Raw genomic sequence first — 20,952 nt, forward strand, 5'->3', positions numbered from 1 at the left:
AATTCCTAAGAGTCGAGAAGGCGTCAATTCCCGGCGGCGGAGTGGCGCGCACGTAGCCAAGCCCTCAGCATGGGTCCATGCATTCACAAAAGACGCTTAGCCCAGCGGCTGGGCTCGCTGGAGAAACCAAGGAGCCAAACAGACTGAGCAGCACAATACGCTCCGCCATAATAGCATCCTATCACTTCGGATTGCCGCGATTCATACTTCGCGCGTCGGGCCAATGCAACCCGGATGTCCTTCCCTGAGCCGGCTCAAGCTGCTCGGCGAACCCAGCAGGTGCACACCTGTCGCCAAACCTCGCCAGCTCCAGAAACCGGAGAGCCGCAGCCTTCCTCCCTCCGCGTCCCTTCCCGGCAGCGATCCCGATCCCGATCCCGACTTCTCCCCTTCCCTTTAACTCATCGACTCCCGCCCGATCGATAAGCATCTCCGCTCCTCCGCAGCCGGGAAGCCGAGAGATGCATAAAACCAGGGCGCGCCCGGGGCGTGACGTCGTGGGAAGTGGTCAGCCGTTGGCCAGCCGCGCCGGTTGGGGGCGTGGCCTCCGCGGGGACCTCGGGCTCAGCGGCTCCGGTTCGGACAGAGAGAAGCTAGAGCCGGAGCGGAGCACGCGGGCAGGGCGAGGGCTGTTTCGGCGGCGCAGCCTCGCCTTTGCGCACTGGGCACGCGAGGAAGCGAGGACACCTTTCCTCCGCCGGGGCCACCCCGCGTCCGAACTTCTCTGCTCTGAATCCTCCGGCTGCCTCGCACGCTTCCTGCGGGGGTCCGCGATCCCGGATTTCCCAACCTGCTTTCCACGGTGCCGGTGACACCACCACGGGAGCGCTTTCCCCATCGCTCCATAACCTTCCTGCCAGGTTATGGTTCCTGATCAGCAGACCGCCTTTCTTAATTTCTCCCTGCTGCAGAGGTCTTCTCCAGAAGCCCTCCCTTCTTCTAGCAGCCTTTCCTACCTGGATTCTGTTAATCCAGTTTCTGCTTCTCCGTGTTTCTCCCCTTGAGTATCTTCTTTTCCCACTCAGCCTCTCCCAGGCTGGGTGAAAGAGCCACCTAGAACCCTGATGGTGACACCTTTCTTCCTCACCATTACCATTCTTCTGGTCCTACTGATAATGGACCCATCTTCTCTGTTATAGTTGCCATTTCTTCTCCTTCCTCGTCCTCTTGACATTCCAGTCCCTCACATGAGACTTCTTTGGGCGTTCTGAGGACCTGGGGTGCATCCTCCCTTCATGCCTCCTTAGATCCTTCAGCTGGCCCATCAGCTGCATATCTTCTTGGCTTTTTCTCCATTTGGTGGGTTGGGTTACGCTACCTCTACAGTTTCTCTTTTCTCTTCCAGCTCCTTTGACCCCAGTAATGGACTTTCTTCTCAGTGGGGTGGCTGCCTGTGGGGCTTGCCTCTTTACCAACCCCCTGGAGGTGGTGAAGACCCGGATGCAGCTCCAAGGAGAACTACGTGCTCCTGGCACCTACACCCGCCATTATCGTAATGTCTTCCATGCCTTCTACACCATTGGACGGGTGGATGGGCTGACAGCTCTCCAGCGAGGACTTTTACCTGCTCTGTTCTACCAGTTTGGTTTTAACGGCATCCGCTTGGGCACCTATGGGATAGTTGAATCGGCAGGCTACATCCACACACTGGAAGGATATGTCAGCCCACTGCGGGCCACACTGGCAGGAGCCCTGGCTGGCGCCATGAGTGCCATTGTGAGCAGTCCCCTGTATTTGGTGGGTTTTCAGAAGCATTAGAATAACAAGGAAAAAGAAATTTTCTACACCCATCTCTGCCTGGGATCCAGGGATGGTGGGTGGAATTCTGCCTTCCAGAATCCAGGGATAAAAATTAATTTTGCAAATAAATCCAATCTGGGCTTTAAAAAAAAATGCAGGGTGTGGTGAAGCATGTATCTGTGTGATGTGATGAAGCTGATCTCTGATTCCAGGGGAAACTTATTTTATTTTATTTTTCCCCAGCAATTTTCAATTAATTCTTAGGAAAGATGGTCCAGTTTCCTTTCAGGAAGGAGATTTTAATCTTTCTTGCTTTGAATTTTGGTTAGAAGGCAGATTTAAGTTTACTGGTGTTCTTGTTCCTCTCTTATTTTTTCCCTCCTATATTTTCATTGCTTTGAGACAAGGGTAAAATTAGTGTCACGCGGTACAGGGAATTCCTTCCCACATCCATACTGCAGGCAGTCTACTATTTTAGATCCACCCTAAGTTATGATTATAACTTATAGAATTTCACCTGCATCATTTTTCCAGGATTGGCCAATAGCAGAAAGCTATGCATGTTTATAAAGCTAAACCAGGTTTCCATTCATAACACTCAAAAATCAAGGATATACAATGTTTGCCAGCACTCCAGAAGTGGGTGGGGCCATGATGAGCCTTACTTGGGGGTGTTTGGTTTTTAATAGATGAAATGCATGTGCTGAGCCTTGCATTACCCCTAAATTCCCCACAACCCCAAATCAAACGGTAGTAAGTTGATGAGGTTTTTAAACTCTGTCCGTTTGGGGGACACAGGGAAGGTACTGGAGGACTTCATATGGCCCACAGCCCACCATTATTCTAGCCCTGGTGCTGGGCTTCCTCAGACAGGCAGGATTGGAGCCAATTAGGCGAAGTCACAAGAATTCAAGAACTTCTCGTAAGTAAGAAAGAAAAGTTAGCAAGCCGTAAGGAAAGGCTTTTGGTGACTGCTGTGTTTCAAAAGCAAAGCCCTATAAAACAGTATTCAGACCCTCATACCTCTTTCTCTTTTCCTGTATGTCAGTGTATCTCAGTCTCAGCAGCTTTAAGATGAGTGGATTTCAACTCCCAGAATTCTGAGAGTTAAAGTCCACTCATCTTAAAGCTGCTGAGACTGAGAAACACTGCTGTATGTAATGGACTGTCTGGTCCCTTCTTTTGTGCAGAAGAGCTAATCTCCACCTCTTCCTTCCTTCCTTCCTTCCTTCCTTATTTATTAAATTTTTATCACCACCCATCTCCCCCAACGGAGGACCATTGCAACATTATTGTTGCAATGCTCAGATTTGCTATTATGTTGGTTTTCACCAACTGTGTGCGAACTCTTACCTCTGGCTTAAGGCAACTTTGAACATGAGCCTTTCACTGCTTTGATTAATATAACAAAACACTCTGCTTTGGAAGAGGGTAATGCGTTGCTGGGAGAAATACAGTCAATATTACTTTTGAACTCATCTTCCTGTTGTTTCTTAGGAATGTGACCTTTCTCCAATCTTCTCTCCAGGTAAAGACTCATCTTCAGGCTCAGTCAGTTTCTGAGATTGCTGTAGGACACCAGTATCGGCACCAGGTAAGCTGACCTTGCTCTGTAACTTATAGTGAGAAAGTTGTATTTTGCTGAGGTAGAGCATTGGTTCCTCTGGATATCACTGCACATTGTCAGTCAGCAGGTTTGCAGGATTTCCAAAAAAGGTCTGTCTTAGCCTTTCTTAGAGGACAGCTGGGATTTCTTTTTCATGCAAAGCATGGCTCTTTGCATTATAAAAAAGATAAAGGAAGGTTCTGGTCCTTGTGATTCTAAAAAAGGCCTTTTTAAAATAGAAACTGCAGAAAATAGGCCTTTTTGCACCACTGATTTAGAACTGAACACATTTCTCCATTGGCATTTTTCCCAGTACTGTCCAAAGATGCTGGAGACTGAACTTGAGATTTGTTCTACCACAAAATTACCGTCTCTCCCAATTTTGATTGTGGGTGGAGGAGGTTGTTCTGGCACGCCAGCCCCTTTAAGAACACCTGGCCCACATTGGTTTCCGTGTGCTGAAGAGACAGTCTCCCAGTGATGGAACTGCTGGCAACCATTATTATTCCAGCAGCTATCATGTTGCCCACACTCAGCTCCCCATGCTGGGTCACCACAAAGCACTGTTAGCAATTCACTGGTGGTATGTCCTCAACATCCAGAAGGATAGCTAGATTGTATAAAGAACAAGGCAAGGATGCCATTCTTTTCCTCTTCCTCCCTAAATCTTAGTTCTTTCTACTCCACGTTGCACACCTCAAGAAAAACAACCTGAGGTGCTGTGGTTCCTTAAAGACTAACCATTTTATTAAGGGAAAAGAAAATACATAGGCATCTTGGGCAGCTGTTAGTTTCTGTTCAGTTTGTAAAAGCAGTAAAAGCATTGCCTATAGCCCCCCCCCCTTTTTTTTTTTTAATTCTAAAACTCTGTCAGCCCATTGAGAGTCTTGTGTGAGCTGGACTTTTCCTGCAGGCTGTCCATTGCTTAAAAGCTCGGGAAGTTGTAAGCAATCATCCTGGGTAATATTTTTCTCCATTCTATAGCAAATATTCCTACATTGCCTTGTTGGAAGTAGAGTGAGAAAATAAGGTTGCCATTTAAAAGATCTTCATCTGGAAGCCCATTGTGCCAGACCCATTTGGAACCATTGCCAAGGCAAACCAGGTTAAGTATAGATACTCTGCAGCATCTCTACCCAGTCCCTGATTATTCCTGTCCCAGAGGTTGGAAAACTGCCAGCCTGCATAGCTAATGTTGAGGTACATTGACCAAATAGCTTCCTGCACCTGTAAAATATGCAGCTTCTACTCTCTTGCTAACACTCTTCTCTCAAAACTCAACTCTGGAAATCTCTGGTGCAGAGGTTGTGTAAGAAATAGGGTAGATTTACATGAGAAAAGATTTGTGTATACATTTCTGTCCTGGGACTGAAGTGTTGAGTAACACTGTGCCTTCCACCATGAGTCACTATTTTGCAGCTGGCTGAAGTTGATCTGGCAACTCAGGAATAAAGAAACCCAGGAATAAAGAAACCAACATTATTCCTGAAGGCATCTCTTTCTGCATTTTTCTTCAAATGGAGTGCCTAGAAGTAGGCAGAGTATTTGAGGTGGGGTCTGTCCAGTGAGGAATATCAATGAAACTGTGACTTGCTCATAGAAATAGGGTTGGGATGATAAGCATGTTTTCTTCTTAGATAATGCATGTATGGGGTGTAATAGGAGAAGGTGTTTTTTTTTATTTTTTTATTTATTTATTTATTTATAAATTTATTTATTTATAAATTTATAAATTTATTCACCGCCCATCTCTCCCCAGCAGGGGGACTCTGGGCGGCTTACAATAAAACACGATTAAAATATGAAACCATTACAATTAAAATACAATAAAAATATAAATATAATAAAATCTGCATGGCGAAGAGATCTTAATCAGACCTTCAGTGTGGTAGGTCCCTTCGGATCACTTCATGGCGCTAGCCATCCCCAGGTGTAATTATTTGCCCTCCCATTCCAAGCCTGCCTACAAAACCAGGTCTTTAATCTTTTGCAGAAGTCCAGGAGCAAGGGGGCTTGTCTCACCTCTGGGGGAAGGATGTTCCAAAGGGCGGGAGCTACAGCAGAGAAGGCCTGCTTCCGAGACCCCGCTAGATAGAATTCTTTTATAGACGGGGCCCATAACATGCCCTCCCTGCATGACCGGATGGGGCGGGTCGATGTAATAGGGATGAGACGGTCCCTTAGGTAACCCGGTCCCATGCCATGTAGGGCTTTAAAGGTGATAACGAACACCTTGAATTGGACCCGGAAGCAAACTGGGACCCAGTGCAGCTCACGCAACAGAGGTGCTATGTGTGCAAATCTTGGAGCACCCATAACTCAAAGTTTGCATTCACTTTCTCTCTCCTGCAGGAGAAATGATTTCTTCCAAGACATCTGCAGGGCCTTTTTTGTTGTTTTGGTCAAGAATAGCTCAAATCCTGCTCGCTCCTTTCTTCAAGCAGTAAAAATATTTTAACTGATGACTCCCAACTGGTTGAGTGCTGTAATGATCATAGATGGGGATGCTTCTAAATGTTATTGGTCCTTTCCCATATGTCTGTCCAGGGGATGCTTCACGCATTTTGGAGGATCCACAAGGAACATGGAGTGCTGGGACTGTGGCGTGGGGCCATTTCTTCTATGCCCCGAGTCATGGTGGGTTCCTCTACGCAGTTATGCACCTTCTCCTTTTCCAAACAGTTCTTCAACCACCTTGAGGTATGCTGGATGCACCTTTTCAGAGATGGTTTCCTTGGGGGTGGGTGTTGTTTGAAAAGTTATAGGAGTTACAGTAGAAAACTTGGATTTGGGATGGTGGTGGTAGAATTTGGTGATCCAGCAGAGAAGTAAAATTGGGGTCTGCATTTTATTTTGGAGCAATACCAAAATACACTTTGTTTATTTGCCAAATTCATGGTAACTTCCTCCTTATTTTTTCCATCTCTGAACATTAAATGTGAGTGTTTGTAGTCCAATGGCTATTAATACAGCATTGGAGTTTAAGATGGATGTGTAGCTAGATTTTTTTTTCTGCATGCATGCATGATGTCAACTTACTCATTACTCCCCAGGATTCCTGCATCATGTTTACATTTAGGCTGATCATGGCAGAAGAGAGAAAATATACTGTAATCTGTGCTTAATCTGAGCCCAAACTGGTGATTTGCAGGGAGAATCCAGCATTGTTCAGGAGTGGTACGATCAGTATTGTGCATGTGCTGTCCTAAATAAGATGACAAAACTTATCTAGACCCACATTTTATAGCGAGGATTAGGATTAGGCAAGAAATAAATATACCATATTTAGATATTTCAAAGGTTCTCAAATGTTGCAGGACCCTGAGTGTCCACAGCAGGCTTGTGCAAGTGAAGGGAGAAAAGCCCAGTGTGAATTTTAAAGGCTTTCCTGTTCTGAGTGTGCAAGCCTAACCAGATTAAAAAAAAAAAAGGAAGATGATCTTCCTCTAAGTTGCTGGCAAGTCTTCCAGGTAGCCCTGATCCATAGTTTGAGAAGCTCAGCCCTAAGGCATAATGTTTTCTTTTTGGGTATGAAACCAGCCATGGTGGGTTGAAAAACAGAGATTATGGAAGAGTGCATCATGAAACTCAACCAATTATGGTTTATTTGGTAAAGCATGAATAAGCCAACCATGGCCTAGTGGGAAGGGTGAACAGGATGCTGGAATGTTTTTGCCTCACTTACTGGAGATTCTCCATGGCTCCCTTCTAGCTCTGTTTCTCCAGTGGGGTGATGCCCCCATTCTTTCCAGACACAAAGTTCTGAACAGGTGCGTTTTCACCAAAAGGCTGCATTTCTCATGAGGCTTGGCTCCCTAATGGATCTGGATTCGTGAACTGCAACCAGCCTGGCCATAACTTCCAAATCCGTTATTTGGAAGAGGCCCTGTGCCGCCTCTTATCTTCTGCTACTTCTGCTCGCTGGCTCCCATCCTTTCCTCCTCTCTTCTCACCCCAGATCTACCCTAAGGACAGCTGGCTGATTGCCTTGTCTGCCGGAATGACTAGCAGCTTCACCGTGGCCATCGCTATGACACCTTTTGATGTGGCCAGCACACGCCTCTACAACCAACCTGTTGGACCTGATGGCCAGGTAGGAAGGAGGAAGATGGGAGAAGAGGTGGATGAAATGGGAACCCTTATGGTTTGGCCGAAAGGTGAACTAAAGGAAAAGATGGGAATAATTGCCCGAGTTGGGTTCATTAAGTTGCTCATCCATCTCGTGACTTCCGCCAAGCTGTAACACATCTACATCACTGGTTTCAGTGGGACCCACAGACAAGTTGCTCAAATCCACACCTTCGCTGCTAGCCCTTTCTTGCTCTGCTTTTTTTCCGTTTTAAATCTTCCAAACTGTCCCCCATAATGCCAAAGTGGCAACACAGGCTATGCATTAAAATGAAACCTATCTTCTCTCCCATCTGTATCTGAGAACTGGGATCTTTTGTCAAGATTTTAGAAGAAATAAGATTCTATCAAAAGTAAAATGAGCTGTGCTGACCATAAGAGAACAAGAGAACAATGAAGTCCCTATTAAAGGTTTAGAAAATGATTTTAAAAAACTTTCAGATTTTAAAAATTGCTTTGTCAGGCACGCGAGAATGAGTTTTTGCAAACTCAACAGCTGGTTAAGTTGGTTCAGTAAAAATGTTGGTGGAATAGAAGTAAAAGTAATGTTGCACAGGTTGAAAGTAAGTTTCAGCTGTACAGTCCAGATTGTATGTGTATCTGGAAGTCTCTGTGTATAAGTGTGTATAAATGTGCAGACTGCTGATTTTACCTTACATTACCTGAGCTGTGAGAATGACCTTGGGAGACAGGAGGAAGAACCACAGCCCAGACAGTGGTCGAATAAGAGAAATCTGAGTCCAGAGCAGGAATGGGGGTGGAGAAAGCGTCTCGGAAGGGACCCTCCCTAGTTCTCTGGAAGGTAAAGGCAGGGGAGAGGGGAAGTGCTCTCAGACTTGTAAGATTTGCTTACTGTAACCTTACAATAAAGTTAGTGTTAGTATTCTTAGTTTTTGTTTCCTGATCTGAACTACCTTGAAGGGCTAACACCTTGGTTAGATCACTTTTTTCAAATATCAGCTATTAGAAAAGCAAATCCGTCCCATGTTAATTAGGTTAACAGCTAATTTGCCAGGGAGCTTTTGCAGCTTTCCATCTCTTTGCCATTCCCCAACCAATGATTCTTCCTCCTCAATACCTTTTTGGAAGGGCGAATTTTATAATCTTAAAACACCTACTGGTTTAGGCTGAGTTCGTCTCCCCATACTCAACAGTTTTTTGCAAGCCTGCTTGTGTGTGGGGTGTGTGTGTGTTTGTTTTTTAATGTCCCAAGATTTCCAAAATGCAAGCCAGAACCTAAGGGAGAAGGGCAGGGAGGACAGGACATTGAAAAGTAGAGGTGATCCAGGAAAATGGGGCCATTTTATTCCCTGGTAAGCTTGACCCCTTAACATGGTTTCCTTTTCTCTGGCAGGGCATGATGTACAAAAGCCTCTTGGATTGCCTGGCCAAAATTGTCCGGACGGAGGGCTTCTGGGGAGTCTACAAAGGTGTAGGAGCATCTTACTTCCGCATTGGGCCACACACCATCCTCAGTCTTCTCTTCTGGGATCAGCTGCACCAAGTCAAACTCCACTGGCAGCAGGAGTGAAGCCGGTTGTTGTGGGGATGCCCACCCCAATTTCCATGTTGCTACTTATCTCAGGGGGAGCCCAGGCCTCCCTGTGAGTCAAGCCAGTCTCAGACACTGGATGCCAGCAGGCTGGTGACTTCTATTCTGCAGAGAAAGCTGTTGGCTGCCCCTTCCTGTACTCATTTTTGGCTGCTCCCACCTCTTGGTCCCCTTTCCTTTCTATTGCTACATCCCAGGAACAGTAATACCGCAATCATAACTTCTAGACCGAGGAGGCAAACGCATCACTGCAGAAGATGGACTACCGCCTGCTTGGTAATGGTCTTCGAGTCACAGTCACCCAAGAGAACCTCCACCTCTGTCCAGTCTGCAAAGTTATAGGTTGAGAGGCCCCAAGTTTCTGTAAAGGTTGAGAGGCCCCAAGTTTCTCAAACTGTTTCCAGTTCTGCAACCAAGTAGACCCACAGGTAGGCCTCACCTGTGCCTCTGTTAATCCGTATTGCAACCGGCTAGCCTCTAGGTGGTGCTAGTGTGTCATCCTTCTCTAGGATTTCTTCTTCCCATTCCCCCCCACCCCCTTTATGGAGACTTAAAACTACAATTCCACACATGGCCTTTCTGCTACATGTGGGGAAGAGAGGCAATTGCCATAGAAGCAATCCAGCATTTTATTGCAACTGGGACAATGGTACGGAAACCATCTTTTCTCTCCCCTACCCAAAACATGGGCTTTCTTAACCAACAGAAGCCAAAGCAAGAATTAGCGCTCAGGTTTTATTCTGTGTATTTGGAGGTGGGAAATCTTTTGAGTACATTGGCACTTCTTAAAATGCCTTACCTTAAAGGCAGTACTAGCCAACCCACCAAGAGCCAACTTCCTTCCCTGCACCTCTGTCGTTCAGACACAATCCACTTTCCTTTTAGAGAGTATAAAGCAGGAAATACAGCTTTTATTTTTTTTATTTTAATCAAGCAGCAGACCTGAAGCATGAAGGATCCAAATAAAAGGGAGGGGGGCATTTACCCTCAGTGGATGCCCCAATCCACATGACAAATTCTTTAAACTGGACTTAGCACTGATGATGCTAAGATACAATGCCTGGACATGAAACCTCAGTATGATGATGAATTCTGTCACACATTTTTAAAAAACCTTCTGTTTTCAAAGGTTGATCCTTTACTATTCCCAGCTGGCCTCTGCGCCACTTGACACTCAAGGACACGGTTTGGCCTAAGCTCAACCGCACAAGCAATCTTGCCTTTTATGACAAAACTTGAAAAGCTTGGAAGAGATTAAATCTGAAGAAAAAAAAGGAAGGAGCAGGGTTTATTATTACAGTCTTGCTTGAAGCAAACTTCCTTCTTCTCTTACATTTCTTTTCTTACTCATCAGAGCTCACAAAAGTTGCTGGTGCATTTCTAAAACTTACAGCTTCCATTGCAAATGGCTGCTGGCTACCCCAAATAAAAAATATCTGCAGTTCAGCGATGTCTACTTCTGTGATTCACGCCTCTTCCATTACTGACAGGTGTTAAAAGCAGTTGTGGGCAGTAGATAGCTATCTAGTGAATCATCCTGGGGATGGTTGGTAATTCCAGTTTGCTTGGATAATGTGTAGAAGGTTATTAAGAAATAATTGGAGATGTGAGCAGAACCACACTTCCTACAGTCTAATGCAGTTTTTCAAACTTGGCAACTTTAAGTTGGGTGGACTTCAATTCCCAGAATTGAATTCTGGGAGTTGAAGTCCACACCTCTTAAACTTGCTAAGGTTGAGAAACACTGGTCTAATTCAGTCCTAAAGCAAAGCAGGTTGCCATGAAACTGCTCTTTACAAGGAGAATGTCCTTTGGTATTCAGCACCCACATCCTTCTTTCCTTCTGGGGACGAGGGAAGATGATCCAGGTAACGGAGTCGGAGTGCTCATCCGAAGGTCTCTGAACCAAACGGCTCGGTGATCACGGCCATGATGGAGCAAAACTGGATTTTGGGCAATGTGGACGGAGAACTGTCCTAACCAAACAGACCAGGATCCAGAAGCTGCAGGCTACGGGCAAAACCATGGAAGTGCTCCACTGTCCAGGGAGGTTGAGAGGGTGCCAAGGGGACCTCTGTAGCTTGCACAGCACTAGTGCTCAAAGGGCTGCCTCAGAAGGAAGAGAAAGAAAGGGGTTGATCACCACAGGGCAGAATTGCAACGTGAGCCAAACCCCCCACACCACCAGCTGGTCACCTTGCAGCCTTTGGAGCAGGCAGACCCCCACATTATTCCCCACTTCGGGGGGAAGGAGAGAGGAATTTAAAAGGGTTTGGTTTAAGAAACCTATTGCACATCTTTTAAACACCCTCAGCTCTCCCCAGGTTGAGCCAAGGGTGCATTTAACATGCTCTACAAAGGTCGGTGTGGCCCTCAAGCAGCCAGAAGTTGAACCTCTCTGCTGTGAGGGTATTCTTAATTTTCACTCCCCCAATTTTTCCTATCTCTTCCCTTTCTCTCCTTCCCCCAGAGCAGTTAGTGGCAATAACCCTGTGGCAGGCGGAAAAGAGAATTGAGGCACACTCACTTAACCCACGTGGGGTCATTGAAGGTGACAAGGAGATCCGTTCCGTACTGAGGGAGGCGTAGCAGCACCAAGTGCACAGTCACGTCGTTTTTGGCCTGCGGACCCAAAAATGGTAACAAGAAATAGATCAGGGCTCCAGGAAGCTTCCCATTTTATACTAGTGGAGGATGAAAGCTGGCTTTTGGAAGCATGAGGGATAGCACCTTTTTTTTTTTTTTTAAAGAAGGGCACATGCAAAGGAAGGGGAACAACACCTTGTTTGGTACTCTATGTAAGCCAAGCAGGGCCATTCTGGCTAGTTCAACAGAACACAATGAAAACAGCTTTGTGTGATGTGTGAACTGGATAAGCACCAGGGCAGAAAATGAATACATCTCTGTGTATATTATATGCCCCTTTTCCCTCCCCTTCTTATGACCCTTCAACGCACAGAACCAGCATTCTTCCAAAGAAAGTTCGGAGTAAGGTCCCCCAACTGACGGGACAATTACAAACTGGCCATCCAGCAACCTTGCAACTCACCTCCTCATTGAATTTGGCAACCTGCTGGCGACCCGTGAGTTGCCAGGCGCTGCTGCAGCCTTCGAATGCCAGAAGATCAGGCGCAAATTGGTCTTGGCTCAAAATCTCTGTACTGGCTGAATTGCCAGCAATGTCCTCAAAATGATACCTGGCAGGATGGGGTGGGTAAAAAATGGGTAGGCATCTCTCATTGACCCCCCTCTCATTAGTCTCATGCTAAGAGGCAAACTTTATCCATAGCCCAGACCATCACAGGTCAACCCCTTTACAAAATTTCATAGGCTGACATGGAGAAGCTGGGAATTAACCCTAAAAACTTAGGTCTATCAAGCCATCTACTCTAGCACTGAGCTATGGCCATTCTTGTAGTTTTCTTCTTATCCTTCACCCACCAAAAATCAGCATTTGGACATATATATTTCTTGCAGAAATATCTAAGCAGATAAGTAGCATTTCAACTTTAGGCTAAATAAAGCAAACCAGAATTTTATCACATTAAAAAACATTGTTAAGGCCCATTTCAAGCTCATTTAAAGGATGGGTGGGTAATAAGATGTCCTAAAGCCCCCGTGCTTCTTTTTTTCCCAGCCCCCTAAGTGCCCTCCATTACAATTGTGAAAACTGGTGATAGTTTCCCGCATGTTGAGGAGAAAAACATTAAAAGCAGTTGTTTTCAGTCCTAGGTGTAATGCAAAGACACCTTTCAGTTGTGCTTGATTCCCACAGCTGTTTAAATACAACCAATGCAGTGTTTTGGCAATGTTTCTTCAACTTCTCAGTTTGGCTTATCGCCCTGGGCTTTTCTGGTGGTGTCCCATCCCAAAGACTAAGCAGTATTTGTCCTGTCTGGTGTTGGTTTCAGCCAGGCTCAGTTAAGTGCTGCCACCTGCTGTGATGTTTTGTCATTTTTTTCCCCCAAGAGAGTTGTAAAAGTAGAGATGCTGGGGATCGAACCCAGGACCTCATACATGCAAAGCATGCGCTCTACCACTGAGCTACATCCCCTTGTCTACCAGGTACTCAGCAGCTGCTCTCCTGTAGTACAATGGGGAGCTATCAATATTACTTCCTCCTGCTTGTATTTCAGGCTTCAGCCCACATTTTAGTCTTTTACTATATAGAGAAGTAGGTTACTGAGTACCATATAAATGTTGCTAATGCTAATTAGACATTGTTTAATTAATGCCACTAAATATGCTTGCTTTTCCTGGGAATAAGCCAGTCTGAAAACAGACTTCCTTTCCAGTATACTTGCAGGGAAATGCATTGTTAATTTCTGCATTCCTTGACTCAAATTCAAACAGCACGCTTAGAGTCCCAAGCAAAATATGGGCCAGATGAAAGTTCTGTCTTAAAGTCTGGGGCGATGCTAGATTCTGAACCCAGGACCTTGGACGTGCAAACCACGCCCATTAGCACTGAGCTCCATCACCCTCCAACTCTTGTTAGATCTCTTTGGGAAGCTTAAGTACTTCCATGACATTTCCAGCCAGTTAAAAAAACGAACTCCTTCCATTGAAGATGCAGGAAACTGGATCAGAGCCGTACAGTATATAAAATTCTTATTGGGTCCCTTTATTTTCATTTGCTTCATCATTGCCACAAGCACTTGCTAAGTCAAATGACTGCAACAGCAGGGTATTTTCAATCCTGCTTTTTTAAAAAGCCTGCATAAAATAATTGGGAAACTGTCTCTCAAAGAAGAAAGTAGGAATACTTGCATTCCTCTAATATGTTCACAGCCAAGGGGTCTCTGAGCCTACAAAGAGGGTAATTTTGCTTCCAGACTTATTTTTCCAGGCAGGCTTTAACTCCAGCACCAATTTGTTCTGCAGTGAAATGTCCAAGATTTGCACCACACACCTGGCAGCATTTTCATCTGGCACCCCTGCTTGATATTCCAGCAGTTCCATGATGATGCTCTGATCTGTGCTGGGATGAACAAAGACTTCCTGGTTGTCAGGAACTTGACGCATTTTGCTACAAAGGAAAGAAATAGATGGGGAGAGGAAATCAGGTAGAGTCAGCCGCTATGTCTGCGTGAGCATCTTGACCTTCCAAAGCAGTGCTTCTCAACCCTGACAACTTTAAGATGAGTGGACTTCAACTCCCAGAATTCCCCAGTCAGCCATGCTGGCTGGGGAATTCTGGGAGTTGAAATCCACTCATCTTAAAGTTGCCAGGGTTGAGAAGCACTGTTCTAAAGATCCAACAAGCAGGCCATCGGAAGATCATCCAGAGCAGCTGAACTGTAACTCTTAATATTTAAATCATTTCTATCTACCCCATTTAAGAGGCTTGGTGTTTTCCATCACTGCCAGAACATTTTGAAGAGCTCAGATTTCCTTCCTCCATCTAAGCACTATGCTCTCATGGATGCCCCTGAAACAGGTACAGTACCCCAGTACATGGAGGCTCTGTTATTTGCTACTATTGATATTAGCCAAATTTTATCAACTTGACAGCCCCAGGTGGGCTGTCTGGGAATTTTCTTGGAGTTGCAGCCAATACAGCTGAGTGGAAACCAGGTAAGTATAACTGGAAAGCCCAGGGGTGTATGTGACCACATTAAAAGAACCTAAGATTAATTATTAGGCACCCTATCTTGCAGCAGTGAGTTTCATAAAGTAATTATGCTCTAGGGAAAAAAAAGGACAGAAATCAAGAAGGATTTCCTGCATTTTTATTTTCTTAGTGGAGGAACAAGGTGCTAAAGGAGAACCCACTGAAGGAACTCTTAGAATGGTGCAGAAATGGAATACCACCAAAACCAATACAGTGTGCAAACTGCTGTTAAAAATGGGAACAAACTCACAGGTGAATTTAGTAACAATGAGTGTTGGATCAATGCAGGGAAGAGAACAGGGCCTCTTATTTCAAAAGCTGAATCTCCACTAGTCCTTCCCTTGACCCACAGGTTGACTTGGGAACCCCAGGGGGTGGTGGGGAAGGCCTGGATGATCAAGTCTGGGGCAATGCTGGTCAGGGCAGAGAATCCAACCCACCTGGTATCCAGACTGCCAGGAGGAAGGCGAGCAGAAAATGCACCCCCAAAAAGGGGGCTTTCTTGGGGCTCCTCGTCCGCCATGGCCTATAAGAACCACCAAAGGAAAAATGTGTTGGAGAGCCACATTCAAAGTCACACAAAGGGTGGCGGCTGGGGAATTCTGGGAGTTGAAGTCCACACATCCTAAAGTTGCCACGTTTGAGAAACACTGATCTAGACTGAAGGAACGAAACTCAACAGTTACTCTTCCTGCACCTTCACTACACCCTTCTCGATCCACACTTTTCTGCCAGCAGGTGCAAGTCCACATCCATTGGATGCCTGAGTGGGGACCTTATCAGCGTCTTAAGTACTCAGAAGCACCGCTGGACAGCAGCAAAGAGGATTTCTCTGTTATCTTCATTGCCATCTAGTGTTTTGCACCCCAGATCCGGTAGCTCTAGCTTAAGGGCCTAGCTGCTGATTTCCTTGGATTAAAAAAAGCACCAAGAAACCGGGATCTCCCTGTAAGGGTGCCTTGTGTGGACGCCCAGGCTGTTGGGGCTGCTACCGCCGTCTCTTTCCGCTGCGAAGAAAGAATCACTGTGCCGAGAAGGGTTTTCCGCTGTGGATAATGGAAGTGGAAATTCCTGGAGGTTTAAAAAAAAAAAAAAACCTTGGGAGAAGCGAGTTCCCTTGTAGCTACGTCACAAAGGGAGGGATTCCCTCCGAGGGAATTAGGGAAACATGCAAAGGGACCCGAGAATCGATGGAGGAAAAGGTCTTTTTGGACCGCCCAATTTACTGCTTTAGAAAAATGCTCCGGACGCTCCTTCCACCTTTTCGAAGACTCACCTTTCAGCCTCGCTGATACAGGAAGCAGCTTCCCCTTTAAAACGTCCCGCTCGAATGAATCCCCCGCCCTGGGCCAGAACGTTTTGCGAGCAAAGCGGCCAATCAGAAGCCGGAGGATGCGCTTAGTGGCTCGTCCGCGCGTCGAATTCCATTGTGACGATAACGGAAGGGGTGTGATTGACGAGGGTCTCGTCGAATCGCCGAGGCGGATTTAGCAAAAGCGACTCGATCTGGGCGGCCCTTAAGGGATGGTTTTAAAAGGGCCAAGAAGGAGCTTGGATGTGGTTTTGTTCCATGGGAAAATCCCTTGCGTTTCGAAAGCCGCGTTCACAGAATGAGACATTCATTACATTAAAAAATAACGCTGTGTTCAAAACAATGGGTGTGGAAAATCTTTCATTTCCTTTATCCCCCCCACCTTTGTACTAGGATTGAGAGAAATTTAAATTTCGTAGTCCTGATTTGCATGAGTTGATCGATAATTTTTAATTGAACTGATTTTTTTAACGACAGGTGTTTTGCTTGCTTACCCTTTTGTATTGTAAACCAATTTGCCTACATTAAACCGGGGTTTAGAAATGCTATACATCATTTAAATAAGGATAATACTGCAACAACACGTGGATAAGTTACTGCATGGGCTGCTTTCCTTCATGGAGAAACAGCAGTGGCAAAGGCTTCTCCTGTTGAATGTCTGGCTGTTACACCAGAAAAGCAGAGTTCTTTGAACGGCTGTCTAATGAAAGAAATGCCATTATCTTACATACTGATCGGAATCAGAGATGATTTCTGAAAGCATATATTAATTTCTGTGCTCCAAAATGACATGAAATTATGCCATAATTATTCAAGAAAACATATTGCAATTTTCCCCCCAGATTCCAAGGATTGTCTCCGATCTCAAAAGTAGGTGCCTAGGCTGAGATCGATTCAGGGTAACTTTTTTCCTTAAAATAAGATTGGCTTTTTTTGGCACAGGAGACTTGGTTTTTAATAGACATCAAGTTGACTGGATATCAAAACCTTCTCTGGAGCGGCTGGCAGCTGAAGGCAAGATGAAGCTGTTTTATCTGCTCAATTTCCACCTGCAAAATAGGCAAGACTTTACTGGAAGTGGGGGAAATCCCCTTTGGTAATCCTTTGCCTAGGGTGAATTTGCCACGTAGAGTTTCTTGGATAGATGGGTGGCCATATAAATTGAATTAAGAAGTAAATAACATAAAAACAGGATGTAAGCAATCAGAATATAGTACTGTCATTTTGAATGGGTTCCCCTGTTTTTTTTTTTCCTGGGGGTGCAGAGAGAAATCTAATGGGTCAATTAGCAGAAAATTAAGATAAAACGAAGTGTAATTCACCCCCACAGTATTTCAACCGACTGACTGCCCTTCTTGATAGTCATGATTGGGAGCAGGTGGAACGACTGTTCCAGAAACAGAAACCTATATAAATCAGAGTTCACGATTGATTGCAAGAAGTTGTGTGATCGTTTCTTAATCAAAGAAGCTAATATTAGCAGGGTGCTGCAAAGAAACAGCTTTTCCTTCCCAATATGTATTCTCTTGTGTCTGTAGGGTATGTGACTGGTTTTCTTCTCATTTGAGGGCAGAGAAGGGATGTTTGTCTGGGAAAGTATTGTCTGTCTTTTGCTTTAAAATGTTAAACTCAGTGGGATCCTAAATGTGAAGTCTTTTTAAATTAGGAAGGCTGAGAAAATGGCCTTGGAGTGTGATTAAAAACCAGACATGAATGTCTGGAATTTGGAGAGGGGGTGTGGGGAATATAATCCTCAAATACATTAATCAAATTATGCTTCGTTTGTAAAAACATGAAACAAAGAACTGCTATTTGAACAGATTTTTTTTCAAGGTGGCATGTGTGGTATGAACTGTTTGTAGAGTTGTAAAATATGCTCTCCAGCTAAACTGTTGTTCCAGGCCAGTGTGCTGGGTTCACGGGACACTTGGCACCACAAACTGACCATAGGCTAGGTTTTACACCCTCCAGGTTAAAATATCTTGGGCTGCTTAGGGGGTCCTGTGAACACAGCCATTCTCAGTTCATGGTTAAGTTTTGTAACGTGTGTGAAGTATTTCCTCTAAGACGTAACGTCTCCCACTTTTTGCCCTCAGTAGCCAACACTTTATAGTTACAACACAGGCTTGCTCCGTATTCATCTGTTTGGAGAGCTGACCTCTTTTTGTAGCACTGCAAACCATGTGAACTGATGTCTCCATCATGTAGCTCCTATGTAAGCTTGTTATCAGAAGATCCATGTTAGAGAAACACTGTGAATGTATCATAGTGTTCCCCAAACCAGGAGTCCTGGAGGGCACTAAATGATGATTTCCGTCATACCTAGCTTGTTGGCAGGGGTCAGAAATTTTCTTTTTTGAATTTTTATTAAAGGTTTTGATTACAATCGTGAAAGCAAATGCAAACTCAACTCAGAGAAAGATAGAATAAAAAGTGCAAGAAAAAAAGGAAAGTAAGATAAAGAAATATTTAAAGAAGTGACATCTGATCTTCACAACAAGTGTAAACAAACTTAACTCTTCACCCTCTATAACATTACAAACAAATATTTCTTCTTCCCATAATTCATCCCTTATCTACATCCAAATCCATAAACCAAAGGGGTTGACAGAAATCCTGATATAATGCCCATGCAACCCCAGATTTAAGATCCTGATTGGCAAGAGGTCACAGGTCAATCTTGGTTTAACTCTACAAGGCTGCCTTGAGGATAAATGATAAGGAGCTTTATTGCTCTGAATTTTATGGGCAGAAAAATAAAATCAAAATAAATACATCATTGATGCATGTGCAGCTGAGCGTCACTTAGAGAAACCTTGAGACCACTCTGTTCTGTTGTCAGGAAGAAAATATAATGCATTTAACTAGTTTATTGCATGAAATTGGCTTTTGGATCATGAAGTTTGTTAACTCTTATTCTTTCTTTGAGCTGATGTCATGCGCTGCCTACCTCCGAATAATGCTCAGACACTGGTTCTGTGGAACAGGCTCTGATTTATTCACAGTATAGGTACAGTATAGGAAAAAAGCTGAGAGTGACAGGAGCGCGCCGGTGCGGGGTTTAAATACCCCGCGCCGGTCAGCGCCCCCTCACTCGCGGTTACGTCACCCCCCTTTGTCCAACACGCTGTCTTGCCGGTAGGTGAGGGGTTGCGAGGCCCCGCTGGCGTTCCGGCACTCATGACATACTGCCCCCTGTCCGAATAGTGCCCCCCCCCGGTTTTCTGGTTTTTTTTTTTTTTTTTTTTTCAGGAGAGCTGTCAAAAGAAACTTTTTGAAATTCCCGCCGGAGTATTTTTCGCCCCTCCCTTTGTTCCGCCCTCTACCACGTGCCTTCCTAGGGTGTGTCCTTAGTGCGCATGCCCAGGTCACGCCCTGGCGTGCGCATGCTCCGGCCACACCCTGTTTGTTTGGCTCAGTTCGACGAGGAGAGAGGCGTGGCTGGTCGGGTGCTTATCAGCTCCAGGTAGGGCCCTTCTTTTTTATTCAAAGTGCGTCGCCTTTGTTATGTGTGCTCCTGGGCGTTGCCCCCAGGGTGCCCTGTTGACTTGCTTGCCACTCCCCCGTGGGCCCGGGGCGGGGGGAGGGTGCTGGCGAACGCTTGTTACTGCCTCGTGGGCCCGGGGCGGGGGGAGTGAGTCCCGGGGGGGGGAGGTCCACCCAAGTCGCGGGCTTGGGGGGGGCCCTTTCCCTTGGGGCACGGTAGGCGGGGGGGGCCCGCGGGGGAGGGGTTTTGCAGGTGACGGCTTGCTAGCCTTGGTTTTGGCTTGTTGGGGTATGCCCGGTGAAAAGCCCGGGTCAGGTCAGGCGCGTTAACGTTGTGCGCCGCCACCCATTCTGGGTGGGGGAAGTGTTTCCACCTGACCAAATAGTGTAAAGTTCCCCGTTGCCTGCGAGAGTCGAGTATGTCCCTTACGTCAAAGTGATGTTGCCCGTCGATCATCACCGGTGAGGGCTGTGGCGTGCTTGGGTGCCATCGAGAGGTGGTTGCCGGTTTCAGGAGGCTGGTGTGGAACACCGGGTGGAGTCTCCGTAGGTTGTGTGGCAGGTCCAAGCGTATTGCCACCGGGTTAGGTGGTTTGGGGCTAGTTTTCGGGGTGGGTTTAGGCGCACTGGTTGGCAGTCGGTTGGCGAAGCAATCCGCCGTCTTGTGCCCTAGTTTTCCACACCTCCCGCAGGGCTCCCGATTAAATTTCTTCTTTGGGTATGTGGGGCCGGGCGTCGCCACGTGTGGTGCGGGTACCTTTTTGCAGGTGTAGTTCGTGTCTTCCGTAGTTGTCATGAGGAAGGTGCGGTGCGCGTGTTCGGCTTTCCCCGCGAGGTGGATCCACCCGTGTAGAGTTTCTGGGTCGTCGCGGTAGAGGGCCCATTGAAGTACGTCGCGGTTGAGCCCCCTTTTGAACATTTCCAGCAGGGTGGTCTCGGACCAGTCGCTGACCTTCCCCGTGAGGGCTTTGAACTCGAGGGCGTAGTCTGGGACAGTGCGTGTGCCCTGTTTAAGTCTTTGGAGTGCGCTTTTCGCCCTCACTTTGGCTAGTGGGTCTTCGAAGTAGCTTCTCATCTCATTGATGAAGGCGGGGAAGTTGGCGAGGGCGGGGGAGCTGGACTCGTACAGTTGGACGTACCAGTCCGCCGCCCGGTCTTGTAATTTGATCGCCACGGCAGCGATTTTGTCCGCTTCGGAGTCGTAGGAGTGTCCGTGCCTCCCCATGAACTCCCTGGCGTTCGTGATAAAGAACGACAGTTTCGCGGGGTTCCCATCAAAGAAGATGGGGAAGTCCTTTGGGGCCCGGGCGTTTTGTGCGGCCCTTCCTCTCGCTTCCCGGCCTGTGGTGTCGTCCGCCTGGGCCGTCTGTTGACCTTCATTTGGCCCGTGGGGGTTCGGCGCTTCGCTCGGGGTGTGGACCTGTGCGGGGACGTCGTTGGGCGGCGCGGGGGGCATGAGCGACTGAAGCATGGTCTGGAGTTCCTTCAGTTGGGTCTGCATGGCCGCGAGTCCA

The 20,952-nt window shown here is 46.3% G+C and overlaps 2 protein-coding genes and 1 non-coding gene across 3 annotated transcripts; 1 reads left to right on the forward strand and 2 right to left on the reverse strand.

Moving 5' to 3' along the window:
• Positions 1-1,233: 1,233 nt before the first annotated feature.
• On the forward strand, positions 1,234-9,217 carry SLC25A35 (solute carrier family 25 member 35). Its single transcript, XM_063303107.1, has 5 exons — positions 1,234-1,737; positions 3,269-3,334; positions 5,894-6,046; positions 7,305-7,439; positions 8,829-9,217. Exons 1-5 carry the CDS (start codon positions 1,363-1,365, stop codon positions 9,003-9,005), a joined length of 906 nt encoding a protein of 301 aa, XP_063159177.1. The 5' UTR covers positions 1,234-1,362; the 3' UTR covers positions 9,006-9,217.
• Positions 9,218-10,294: 1,077 nt separating this feature from the next.
• Positions 10,295-15,244, reverse strand: RANGRF (RAN guanine nucleotide release factor). Its single transcript, XM_063301506.1, has 5 exons — positions 15,081-15,244; positions 13,939-14,055; positions 12,076-12,223; positions 11,554-11,648; positions 10,295-11,132 (listed from the first exon to the last, which is right to left on the reverse strand). The coding sequence occupies exons 1-5, from the start codon at positions 15,161-15,163 to the stop codon at positions 11,003-11,005; spliced, it is 573 nt and encodes a 190-aa protein (XP_063157576.1). The 5' UTR covers positions 15,164-15,244; the 3' UTR covers positions 10,295-11,002.
• On the reverse strand, positions 13,009-13,080 carry TRNAA-UGC (transfer RNA alanine (anticodon UGC)). Its single transcript has one exon. It is a non-coding gene; the product is annotated as a tRNA-Ala (tRNA).
• Positions 15,245-20,952: the final 5,708 nt, after the last annotated feature.

Source organism: Candoia aspera, chromosome 4 (genome assembly GCF_035149785.1).
Source record: "Candoia aspera isolate rCanAsp1 chromosome 4, rCanAsp1.hap2, whole genome shotgun sequence".
NCBI lineage: Eukaryota > Metazoa > Chordata > Lepidosauria > Squamata > Boidae > Candoia > Candoia aspera.